This window comes from Polyodon spathula, chromosome 11 (genome assembly GCF_017654505.1).
Source record: "Polyodon spathula isolate WHYD16114869_AA chromosome 11, ASM1765450v1, whole genome shotgun sequence".
Lineage (NCBI taxonomy): Eukaryota > Metazoa > Chordata > Actinopteri > Acipenseriformes > Polyodontidae > Polyodon > Polyodon spathula.
Window position 1 is genome coordinate 12567049 of NC_054544.1, and position 13370 is coordinate 12580418.

Genomic DNA, 13370 nt, shown 5'->3' on the forward strand with positions numbered 1-13370 from the left:
ATAAGAGGGAGACTTTGACAAAACTAACAACATGTGTGAGTCTCCTAGGTATATGTTTGTCTTTAAAAGTAAGTAAAATAACATGTTTGGTTCTAAATGGTGGTAGTATTTAGATATGTAACTGTTTATATCTATTGAATATTCCTCGCTATGTTTTACCATTTTGCTTTTGAATAAGCATTAAAATGCAAAAGAGTTGTGACTTTTTCAATAGTGGAGTATTTCTTCAGACTGTCAGTTCTTTAACATTTACCATCAAAAACATAAAATTAGCTGGTTATACTTTTTTTTTGTTTTTGAATACTTGATCTTGTTACTAATGTTAGTTCTTTTTGATTTCATTCACAAATGATCTATTTAGAATGATTTATTTAGGATTTAACAATATTGTACTATGTATATCATAAGATTAGAACTGTTGCTAATAGATTGTATGGGTTGCTGTTTTAGATAATGTACTTGAAATATGTTTACAACTAACAGTGAAACTTTTGTATAATATTTATATAAGGTGAGCAAGTTTTTAAATGTAATTTTTGTGGGAATGTAGGACTGTATATTAATACAGTGCAAATTAATTTGTAAATCTAAAATGCCTTTTCTTCTGTAAGAAAATAATCCCATGAATTTACTGGGCTGCATGGACATTTATTTACGGTACAGATTGTTACCAATACAATTCAGTTTGAACAACGGAATAAATGATTGCATTTAATAAAACTGTATTTACATGATTTTTACTATGCATTTGAGGTGATGTTCTCTGTCATCTTTTTAATGTTGCATAATAGTTGTTGCGTGTGCAGAGCTCAATTTACCTACTTGTCTTTCAATAAACTGTTTTTCACGTTATGATTTTTTGTATTCATATTTTACCTTCACAATTAGTTACAGGTAAAACAAAAATACTTGTATATTATTAACCTTATTATTTGTTATGTAGGTAGCATTGAAGAAGAAAATAAATATATATATATATGGGGATATTATATCTATATATATATATATTATATATAATATCTCTTATATATTATCCCTATATATCTATATATATAGATAGATAGAGAGAGATAGATAGATAGATAGATCGATAGATAGATAGATATGTATATAATCCTGGTAGGTTAGAAGCGTGGATACAATTTAGTTTTTTTTAGTGGTATGTTAAGAAAAATATTCAGGTTAAATATTCGGTAAAAAAACTTTGTAGGTAAATAGGCTGAAATTCCTGGATGGCATTAAAATGAGCTGAAACAGATTATTATCCACATGTGAGAAAAAAAAACCACTACTTTTTTTTATATTTGTTTGTTTGTTTGTTTTACAAATCACATAGTGTGTTATAAAATGATATATACCCCTTAAAACACCTTAAAACACTTAGAATGTGCAGTTATAACGTTTGATTGAATAGAGGCAAAGAACAGTAGCTACGTTTTGACTGAATTCCTCCCCACCCCACTCAATATATGCGTACCACAGCAATGCCTTCCACATTTCATAGTACACAATTAAAAACATCATCTGTCAACAAAAGAGCTCACTGCCCTCTCCTGCCAAAATCAAACGCAATTGTATATAAAAATAATAATGCCGGTCCGTCCTCAATAAAATGGAATCCAGAGAATACAGTCTGCTGGTTATTTCTAACATCTGATAATATACCCAGTTGCTAAACAGCACAAGCGCAAAGCGTGCATGTACAGCTCTAGTACCGTGTAATGACAGTAGGGGAGGTGGAACTACATTGTCCAGGATACAGTTCTCCGTACCACAGTGGCTGCTGGGTTATGTGTATCCTTTATAAACGTGCTCAGCAACTAGAGGCGTACATGTATGTAAGCTAACAGAAGTGAGAGAAGGGGATAATTAGCACAAATTAAACAGGTAAAGTGGCAGATCTGTTAAGTGTTTGTGTTTATAAAATACTTCTGGTGAAAAACGTGTGCTGCATTCGTACAAATTAAAATGCGATTTTTTAAAATTTTTATTATAATGCACTTTGTTTTGTTATACACATGGCCTGTGAGTCGTCGCCCCCCCTCCCAGATAAAAAAGAAAAAGCTATACTTATATATTCACATTCTTCGCTGTTGAGAAGACGTTTGTCGTAAATACAGTATTGCGTTTATGTAAATTGTAATATATAATTTATTTATTGAAAATTGGTGGTAAATCAGGGTGGTAGTTTCAGCATGACCGGCTAATGTACGTACGACACAAAAACGTGGAGGCCTCATGTTTAGTTCCGGGGAAGTCGGAATGTCCTGTGCACTTTCCTTTTTTATAAATAGGTAGCTGGACTCTTTAAACTTTTATATTTGACCATTTATCAATTAACTGTTAATATAGCGGAATTAGCTAATGAAAAATCTGTATTTTATGGTTATGTTTGAGGCTTAGTAAAAGTGCGCTCAAATGTAAATTTTTGGTGAGGTATTTAAATACTTTTAAGCTTTGCATCTGAATTTTCAGTGTTGCGAATGTGGTTAAGACCACGCCATCTGATGTATTATGTGGTTTGCAAAGAATTAAACTATTTTTTCTTTTGGGCAAACTGAATTCAGTTCTTTGATTCAGAAAATGGCAGAAAACGGTGCCCAGCAAATGTCTCTTCTCGAAAAGAAAATCGGTGATCAAATTGAGGTGAGCACACCTTTTGCTTAGCTTAAACATTCTGTTTAACGTTTTCAGGAAAGCATTTCTATGTACAGCAGCAATGTTTGAGGCATTTTTCCCTTTTTGTTTTCTGTCAGTATTACTTTGGTGACCACAATCTACCTCGAGACAAATTCCTTAAAGAACAGATCCAACTTGACGATGGATGGGTGCCACTAGAAACCATGATCAAATTTAAGAGGTATGAACTTATATATACAGGTACACCACCAGTGAATTAACGCCTTGTGATGCTTGCATTACATTTCTGTGTGAATACTAGACAGAGAAGGAGATGTGATACCTTTTTTGGTGGACAAACTAAACTATTCACTACAAGCTTTCAAGACCATAAGAAGTCTCTTCAGGTGAAACATGACTTTATAAATATAAACTTTTTTGTTTTACAAATTTCAGATTAAGTTGTTTAACAACAGATTTCAAAGTAATCCTGGAAGCCCTGAGCAAATCCAAAACTGGTCTCATAGAAATCAGTGAAGATAAAACCAAGATCAGAAGGTCTCCAAGCAAGCCCTTGCCTGAAATTAATGACCAGTACAAGGATGAAATCAAGCACAGATCGGTCTATGTTGTAAGTATATTTATTACAAATGCAACCAGGGAAAGTAAAAAAAATAAACACATTTTATAGAAGAAATATCAATGTTATTCCTAACCAGATATTTCTTGAAATATCCACCAACACCTGTCAACAAAGCTAAATAAGACTGGTGCCAATGAGATGTGACAACCTGCTTTTTACATTTCAGAAAGGTTTTCCCACAGACATAACCCTTGATGAGTTGAAGGATTGGTTTAGTGATCAAGGCAATGTTGAGAATATTCAAATGAGAAGGACTTTGCAAAGGCAGTTCAAGGTAAGGGTGCTTTTTTTTAAATGTAGTTAAATTTAGTTAAAATCCTGTTAAATGGTCATCCATTAATACTATTTTTTATTTTAGGGCTCTGTTTTTGTTGTGTTTGACACTGATGCTTCCGCCAAGAAGTTTGTGGCGCAAAAGGACCTGAAATATAAAGACGCAGAAATGATTGTACTCCTAAAGTATGTATATATGTACTTTCATTTTGGCTAAACAAATTGCTTGTAATGGATGGATATGTAATAAATGCAACAAGGCAGAGTCAATAATTTAATATGAACACTAATGTTAGTTGTCTAATACAGTAGTTGCAGCTGTCTTATCTAGATCTACCTGCTGAATGAACATTGATACCAATGCTGGATTATCCTGAATGGGTACCATTAATCCCTTAAACTTGAGCCTAATTTTGCCTATTTGTATTATCACTTCTAACTCCTGTTCTACAAGGATTACATCAATTCTCTTTCTTGCTAGAAAAGTTTATACACTGACAAAGTTATTGCTATATATTAAACTCCCCAAACAAAAATGCATAAGTCTTATTTATTTTGTTGCTCACTGAGAACAAAAGACCTGAAGGACAAAATTACACTGCAAAATTAAACTTATTGCTTCTGAACATAAGTGCAAAACTTTAAGAGTTGTGGCACAGAAAACCTTGACATGAATTTCTGAAAAATAGATTACATGTTGGTAAAACAGTCTCAGAAATTGTATTTGCCAGCTGGCAATACCATTTGTGTCCACTGTGAGCCAGTAGAGCGCTGTGCAAGTCCTGTATTGACAAGTATTGTTTCCCTGCTGTGTTTGGAAAAGGAATGCTGTTACAGCACTGAACCCAGATAGACACCGAATGTAGGGATGGGTGTTTCCTGCAAGAACTACACATACGGGCAGCCTTTATGTCAATGGAAGCGCAAAGCATGTGCTTTTAAATGCTGTTAAAAATGGAACGCTTCATCTCTTGAAGCGACAGAGTAATAGTCAAGAAATGAAACTTGGGGGTCGGACTCCTGTCTTGTGACTCAAGCCTGAGATTCGCATTGCTGTAGTTTCGCTTTGGAACTTCTGATACAGACATGTTGTACGTCATTGGAAAGCTCTAAAACTACACTTTCCAGCAAGCCTCATAGGTGCCTATTATGGTTGAGATTCTTTTGAATGTCTTGCCTGCGGGCAGACCCACTAATTGTACAAGCGTAACGGGTTTTAAAAGCAATAGTATTTATTTTCATGTTTTAGTATTTGCTGCTTGACCTCGCCTAATTGAATTTAAATTTCATGATGGTGGGCTTTTTTTTTTTTTTTAAATAAAGTACTGAGAAATGCCCTGGCTTCTAACTTTAAAATTTCATTTTCAGAGAAGATTACTTTACCAAGAAAAATGAAGACAGAAAACATCACAGAGCTGAAGTCAAAGCTAAAGCAAAGCAGTAAGTGTTAAAAAAAAGTCTATCATTAGACTGGCTATCACTACCACTTCTACTGTTAAAGTAAGCCTGTTTTGTCAACGATCCTTTTTAAAGTACATGGCGCTAACAAAATGCTATTTAAAAAAAAAAAAAAAAACGCAGTATATAACAATATATTCCTCCATTTTAGTGAAAAAGAGGAGAAGCAAAAGCAGGCAGAAGATGAAGAGATGGTAAGAATGCATGGAACTGGACATTTTAATTGGGTCGTAGTCAGCTTGTTGAATGTTGGGAGAATGCTGGGTTCCTCCCAGGAAGTTTATGCAAAGGCAGCTTAACAAAATAAATTAACATTAAGGGAATGGCAATTGTGCCCTGTTGGGGAATGCGTGTCCCTGTTGACTGGGATATGGGGTAGACTGCGTAAGCAAGAACACACAGACGTTGGTTGTACTGACAGAACCAACGCCTCGGGTGTGTAGTGAGGCACGAGGCTCAACTGAATCCAAGAGTGTGGCGTAGGTGTTTTTCTGCACCAAAGTGACCTCAGAATATCAGTTTGTTCTGTAAAAACTACAGTATCCTACTCATAACTTTTTAATCACCAACTTGTTTGTAATTTCTCTGCAAGACAAACTACATCCATATCATAGATAATAAGCACATTGTTTTTATTTGTATGGGAATTACAGTTGAACTAAAAACAAAACCACCTATATGAACTTCAAGGACTGCTGTTCTGTACATAGTTTATCTTGCATTTTCTTTTGGAACTGTACCATAAAATGTTCTTACTATGTGTACATTTAGTTTGTAAATTACGTGCTAGATTGAAGCGCCTGTCTCTTCAGGGACGTTACATGTACGTAGTCAGCGTTGCATGTCTTGGCTGGGGTTTTTTTTTTTTTTTTTAAAGTAGGGGCAGAAAAAACCTTAATGTTTCTTTGATGGCGGCGTTTATTCGAGGGCGGCCTCTATTATAAAGCTGACATGACGAGGGCGTCTTTAGAGGGCGGTGCCAAATTGAAGTAATACTAATATGAAGTAAACTTGTTTCCTACATAACATTATGTAAATTTGACTACCCATTGGTTGTACTGTCCAAAAGTTTCACATAAATAGCTATCCAAGATCACATTATTTGTGAATTCATTAGCTTATTTAATGGTCCACTTTTTTTTTTTACTAGTACTGTACATACATGAGTGGCTAGCTCAAACAGGTTGCCTGCATTTCAGAAGTTTTTCATTTTGAAATTATTGAACATACTGTATGCCCACCCCCATTACAGAAATCATTGGATGAACAGACTGGCTGCCTGCTGAAGTTTTCTGGTGAACTTGAGGATCAGACTTCCAGAGAAGACCTTCAGGAATTATTTTCTGGTCATGGAATGATCAAATGGATTGACTTCACCAGGGGTGCTAAAGAGGTGAAACCAAAATTTTGTTGCAAAACAATTTAAATAACCAGAGCTCGGCTTAACCTTCGAATTACCGTACTGTTTTGTGTGTGCAAGGATTACTTCCCCACATATCCTTGGTGATGGGTATAGTGAAGGTAGCAGTATTAACCTTTTGTATATCTAGCTGTGTGCTTGTATAATTAAGCACTGTATTATTGATTTTCATCTGAGATTATATAGAACCTGTGTGAGTTGTAATTAAATGTGGCTTTGTTATTTGGTTTTACTTATTTAGTGCAGTGGAAGTAAAATGTAATGCTTTACTAACTCTACTCCTCCCCCAAATGCAGGGTACCATTCTTTTTAAATCCAATGCCAAAGAAGCACTTGATAAGGCCAAAGCAGCTCATGGAGCCAACTTGCAAATAAACAAGAAGGATGTGACCTGGGAGCTGCTGGAAGGTGATGATGAGAAAGAGACTTTAAAGAAAATAATTGAAGACCAGCAACAATCATTGAACAGAAAAAAAGGCAGAGGTAATGAGATTGATTTATAGAGGTGGTGGTATTAAACAGTGCGTGTGAAAATAAATTGGACCTGATGCGCCTGACAAGCTCTGAATAAATGGACTGCAAAGGGTTAAACGCCTTTGTCTTGCAGAAAAAAAGTTTTTGCTTCTGTCCTGAACTGTTTACTAGTTCAGATTGGATGTATAATATTTAATGCCTTTTAATGATAAATTTAATTTGTCCCCAACACTCTTACTCAAAGAAAGTAAATATTATCGGTGTCGATAGAGTAAGATCAGAAGCTTTCACGTGACTTTTTTTTTTTTGTTGTCGGACAGACTGTAGAAACGTTAGAAATGCGTTCATCACAGACATGGGTTGCTCTAAATGCACAAGATCAGTTTACACTTATGTCCAGTAGATTAGTTGCTCTTCTTGGGTCATGTTTCAGTGCAACTCTGGGTAATAGCATTTGATGTTGAAATTATGAGATGGTTTTTTTTTTTTTTTTTTTTTTTTTTTTTCCTAAAATATAAATAGGAGGCCGGAAGTTTGGAGGAAGGGGTGGCCGACGAGAGAGGGGTGGAAGAGATCAGGGAAAATTGCAGTACCAAGGCAAGAAGACAAAATTTGAAAGTGAAGATGAATGTGATCCAGGTACACCAACTTTTTTTACTTGCATCCTGTTTTAATTGTTTTAATAATCATTGAAAAGGCACATTCTTGTTGAACATTGGACCTAATTGATTAAAACTTTCTTCTGCTTCTCATCCCCAGAAACGGCAAATGTAGAGAAGAAAGTAAAGGATGAGGAAGCTGAGGCACCAGTCTTGGAACAACCAAAAACAGGTGACTTTCTATTGCTGGATCAATTGTACATCACTTTCCGACCCCCCCCCCCCCCCCCCCCCCCCCCCCCCCCCCCCCCCCCCCCCCCCCCCCCCCCCCCCCAGTTTACTTTTTTATACTTTTATGTTTCAGGCCAGGCTAATGCATTTCATAACTAGTCACCTTTTTGAAACTATATTGGAGTATTTATTTATTTATTTATTTATTTTTTTTTAGAAGAAAAGGAAAATTGAGTGATGTGGCTTATGCAGGCAAAATTGAACTTGAGTCTTTCGGTTTTGTTTTGAACTTCACTTTTGCAGTTATTTTTTTATATATTGCACACCTTTTGAGCTGTGAAGTCGTCTCTTTTTTTTTTTTCCTCCTAGAACCTGCAAGTCCAAAGAAGCGAGCTCTGGATGATGTGAAGGCCGAAGGGGTTGGTGAACCAGCTTCAAAACAAATGAAAACAGAAAATGGCTCTGGGAAGCAGTAATTCCAGTGTAAAGAAATAAGGATTTTATTTTATTTGTTTTAATCCATTCCATCTGGGCTTTATTTCATAAATTGTATGAAGTCCACCTCAATGTCAACCTGCAACAATAAAGACGACTGTGGTTAAAACACTTTAGAAAGAAACAAAGAAATAGTCTTTGCAATGTACTGGAGCAGAAATAACAGTTGCTAAATGTGCACTCCAGGTTTCCATGGCACTTGGTATTTTCTTTAACCAGAAATGGGTGCCTGGCTAACCTGTAGCATTTGTGAAATCTATAGCCTGTGAAGTTAGGTGCAGCACAAAGTGCCCAAGTCTTTTGTAAAACTTAGGAAGTGCTGTTTTGTGTGAACACATTTAATGCTATGAGTTATTTAATGAGCCTTGCATTAAACTGCAGGACTGTAAAAGATATGTTCTTACTAAAGCGCTTTTTTTTTTTTTTTTTTTTTTTTTTTTTTTGTGCCACTAGTACCTATTTCAATATGCATGTGTTTGGAGTGTACTGTAGTGTGTGTGGTTGGGGGTTTTTTTTTTTTTTTTAAATAAAGCCTTGTGTGACCATATAACATGTTTTGAATCTTGGTCAAACAGATGTAATGTGTTGCATAAATAGCTCTCCTTACGAAATATTTCTGCATGCAGCTTTTTTTTTTTTTTTTTTTTTTTTTTTTTTTTTTTTTTTTTTTTAAAACCATTGGTTATACTGTACAGGTAGATCCTAAATAAAACTGTTACCAATTGCTTATCTTTCAAGCAAAATATCTTTTGGTGTGTAAATACCACGGGACTAGATTAGTGTGTGTATATGGCAAACGCTATAATGCAGCCTTACAGACTACTTTTTATGGAACTGGTATGACGTTGGTAAGTCGTATCTGAGCTGTAGTTTCTTTCAGTATTGAAGTTAGTGTACTCCTGGTAAATTGAAGTTATTTTACATTTAAAAATCAACCACACAGACTGTAGCTTTCTCACCTGCTATTACTTGCATCATCTGCTTTTTTTTTTTTCTGTATATGCTGAAAACATGTATACCGGTTAAGGATAGCATTGTAAGTATCTTCAACATTAAAACCTTCTCATGTAAGTGAGTGTACAACAGACTTCTCGTGTTGAAGTTTTGTGTAGGGAGTACACAACACCTGTTGCCATGTTTAATGCTGTCTTGAGAAACTGCATGTCCAAACCTATCAATTACAAAATTAAACAATTACATCTCCTAATAAACATCCACCATTATGTCCCTTTTCAGAAACATTTTTGGAACAGCTCTTTAAAAATACAATTTTACTAATTTAAACAAAATGATGTGATCAGTTTTAAGAACTATACCAGATTTGTAATTGAGAATATGGAGAAAATAAAACAAGTCGGTAAAAATGTGTTTTACTGTTCAGAATTAAGTTACATAGGAAAATGAACACACATCACCCAGTACCTTAAATGTTGAATTTCCTGTTCAATTAGTTGGCAATTATACCAGTTTTTCAGAAAGACATTTCTTTTTTTTTTCAGCAACAGATTATTACAACTGTCCCTTTATTTAATGATCTGAATTCATTGATTTATACAAATCACTTTTAGGCCATGTTGACTAAGACGCACCTACACTACTTTGCTATCATTTAAAAAAAACTAACTAAAGTTTTTATGAAGTTTCCATACTTTGTGTTTGGTTCCAAAAGGAGGGTTCATTATTACTGTATCAAACCTTTTTGAGAATCTATTCGACTGTAATAAACATACATTGCAATGAATCACATCTACGTTTGGAAGGTCAAATTGTTCAGTGCTGCTGCTAAATATTTCTAATGCATCTTTATCAATGTGAACTCCAACACACAGCCTAAGAGGAAAAAAAGAACACATTACCATCTTGTTTGGAATATACAACTTCTGTATTTGTAAAACCCTTTGCAGTCCATTTATTCAGAGCTTGTCAGGCACGTCAGGTCCGATTTATTTTCACACTCGCTGTTTAAAATATATATTTTCAGAGTAAAACAGGTTTAAAAGGCAAAAGCACACTGAGTACTGCATCTCCATCCAAGCCCCGCCCCTTGTTCGATGTTTTCAAATACCTCTTTATAGATGTGCATACTGATAAATCCTTTCATTTTATCACCAAACTCTTCGATAATGCGGTCCAAGTCATTATTTTATTACTATAACATAAAAAAATATCCTCTGCAAATGTCCATGATATTCTTTGAGTGCTGGATGCAGAATCAGCTATCTCCTTTGTTTATGTCCGTGTTATCTATGTGGTGCATGTGGCTATCAGACACGCCGTACAGCATACTGGCTTCAGTACCTCGGTGCATGCTCAGCCCTTGGTACTTAGGTGCCTCGGTGCACTTGGTGCACACGGTACCAGCTGTGCACGGTGCTCGGAATGCACATGTCTAGTACCTCGGTGTGCTTAGCAACCTCGATGCGCGGTACATTTGGTACTCTGAGCATAGTGCGCATAGCACCCGCAGTGCTTGGTGCACGCTTCGGTGCCTCTGTGCAGGACGGTGTGCAGCACCTACAGTTTAAATACCATGGCGACACTGCAAGGATGGGCATTCATTATGTGCACGGTGCTTGGGTGTCCAGCATGCCACTTCGACCCTCGGGATGAGACTTTCTGCGACATCTGTGTGGCTTTTCAGCCCCAGTTGTTTCGAAATAGGCTTGCCAGGGCCAAGGTGGTGGAGTGTCCATCCCCTGTGGCTGAAACGTCACCGATCATGGGGCCCAGGTCCCAATGACCGCCTCCAATTGTCCCAGAGCCCCTCACAGGATATTCCCTGCACACAGGCTCAGTTGCCACCTCCTCGTAGTCGCTGCCCATCTCCGCAAGTGAAGCAGGTTAAGCACTCGAGACAGGAGAGGGACATGATGGACCTTATGGCACAGATGGCCCAGGTCTTGGAGTTATTGGAGCAGCAGCAGGCTCCTGCTGCTCCGGCCGCAACTCCAGTTCCGCCAGTGCCAGCCACAGTACCAGCTCCTGTCTTCCCCAGGAGAGCTCAGGTTGAGCTTTCGATAGTGGCCTCCTGGGGCGAGGACTCTTTCCCCCACACTCTCTGCTGAGGCAGAGCCTAGCTTTGAGGTTGCCTCAGAGGCTAGTGTCCCCCGCTTTCGAGCTCCATTTGGGCTGAGCCATGCCGGTCCGTGTTCCGGACTCAGCCCTTCCCATTGTTCCCGGATTTAATGAAGGAGGTGCGTTCCTCCTGGAATCATCCGGCCTCAGCGCAGAGTGTGCTGAAGCAAGCTTCCTTGGAAGGTGCGGAGAAGCTGGGCCTGGCAGGTTTTCCCCCTGTGGATTCCACCATTGCAGCCTTGGTTAACTCTCTGCCTGTGGTAGGCTGACGCAAGGACCCTGCATGCCCAAACCCACCGTGCAGGGTCATCGAGACGCACCTGAAGCAGGCTTATGCAGCGGAGGTACAGGTGACCTGCCTAGCAAACACGGCGGGTATCCTGACCACCTATATATAATATATACTATGGGAAGCCCTGCTTGACCCTGTGGCTTCCGAGTTACGCCAGCGTGCTCCACCCCAACCTCAGCAGCCCCAGCAAGGTCCCTGAAGGCTTGTGGCCTCAGACCCATCCTTTAACAAAACATCAGCTGCAATATTGGTGCGCTTGCACCTCAAACACCTGGGTGTTCCCCGGTTACGCGCTACAATTCTGCATAGGGCCTCCTCCTTTCTGAGGGGTCACAAATACATCTGTGACAGACCCTCTCCAGGTCTTAGTACATCAGCAGAAAATGGCTGCCTTGCTGTGCAAACGAGCCATTCGTCTCGCAGACCCCATCTCCCACAGAGAGGGGTTCTACTCGAGATACTTCCTGGTACCCAAGAAGGATGGCGACTTTTGCCCCACCCCTGATGACCAAATGACCAATTTTAATTACCTTTGACCTAATTTGTCTATGTGGGGAATGACCTAGACAAATAATTTCACTAAAGCTTGTATCAAGCGCTTTGCAACAAGAAATAATAAAACGACATGCCCTTGACTCCAGCTCGTTGCGCACTTACGCTGGAATGACCCTTGACTGCACAATCGCTTCTTCATTTATTGATGCTTTTTTTTCCCCCCAAAGACACGATTATTATTTTTTTTTATTTTTTTTTTACCATGCTTTTTTAATCAATGATTTATGAAATACATGTTATTAGGTTCTTACCTGCAATATGTGGTCTTGTTGGACACTGTTCTAAAAGCAATTTTGGTTCCTCAAAAACATCTACCTGTTGTAAGCAACTTTCCAGCTCTTTCAATTTCATCTTTTTCATTGTTGAAGCAGGATTTAGTTATTGCTCAGTTAGAAATACTGTCATTTAAACACTATTAGCAGCTGCGAGCCTAAAAGAGAGAGACTAATAACAATTATGTCAGGCACGCACACACATTCACCTGCAATGGCTGTACATTCAAAATCAGTGCTATCAGTACTATATAAAAAATAACTGATGACTATGACATACAATCGTATTTACAGAATAAGAATTAGCAATGAAATGTTTAATCACAATGTTGATAAGTGGTTCTCCAGCGGTATGCAAACGTGTACAATAAGCGAGACACACAGACAGAGGGATGTCTATAGCCCCAAAATATGATAGTCACAATGACTTAGACTACATGATGTTACTACCAAGTTTCATGGCAACTGGATAAGCGATTCTTCAAATACACTGTATATGGAAAACTCATCCCAAGCAGAAGATAATAATCTGATTCAGCTTCAAAAGATTAGAGAGAAGGGTCCTCCATGGTTAATGAACTTCTCAGTATTTATTTTTCAGTAGATTCAATTTTTTACTTTTAAATCGCCAGCAATAAATTAGCGTAGCAGAATCTGTAAGTCAAACTGGGGTTCCAAGAAAATGCCTAGCCCCACCCCCCCACCGGGCTGTACAAAATACTCGAAACCCTGTTGTGAATTCAGTCGTGTGTAAAATATGCATTGCGACAGTTACAGATAATATATCACAACAGTAAGTTATAGTTTATTTTTCTTGTTTACGATTTATAAAGATGTTATATCTTACGTCGATTTGAAAACTTCACGAAACCGGGTTGTATATTTTCACGTATAATGATGGCTTTTGCTGTCTTCAATCCTTTGCCATACACAATTATGTCTTTGAGTGCATCGATTTCGAATA

At 37.7% G+C, this 13370-nt stretch overlaps 1 protein-coding gene across 1 annotated transcript; it reads left to right on the forward strand.

Annotated features, from left to right (window-relative positions):
* Positions 1–1793: 1793 nt before the first annotated feature.
* On the forward strand, positions 1794–8858 carry LOC121323607 (lupus La protein homolog). The gene is made up of 13 exons (XM_041264757.1): positions 1794–1887; positions 2568–2646; positions 2757–2860; positions 3076–3250; positions 3429–3536; positions 3621–3721; positions 4904–4975; positions 5145–5187; positions 6246–6386; positions 6710–6896; positions 7410–7526; positions 7647–7718; positions 8087–8858. The coding sequence occupies exons 2-13, from the start codon at positions 2584–2586 to the stop codon at positions 8191–8193; spliced, it is 1290 nt and encodes a 429-aa protein (XP_041120691.1). The 5' UTR covers positions 1794–1887; positions 2568–2583; the 3' UTR covers positions 8194–8858.
* Positions 8859–13370: the final 4512 nt, after the last annotated feature.

Coding starts and splice junctions, on each gene's coding strand:
- LOC121323607 (XM_041264757.1), top strand. CDS start 2,584: ATGGCAGAAAACGGTGCCCAGCAAATGTCTCTTCTCGAAAAGAAAATC. Junction 3,722..4,903: donor GAAATGATTGTACTCCTAAA/GTATGTATATAT, acceptor TTTCATTTTCAG/AGAAGATTACTTTACCAAGA. Junction 7,527..7,646: donor TGAAGATGAATGTGATCCAG/GTACACCAACTT, acceptor TCTCATCCCCAG/AAACGGCAAATGTAGAGAAG.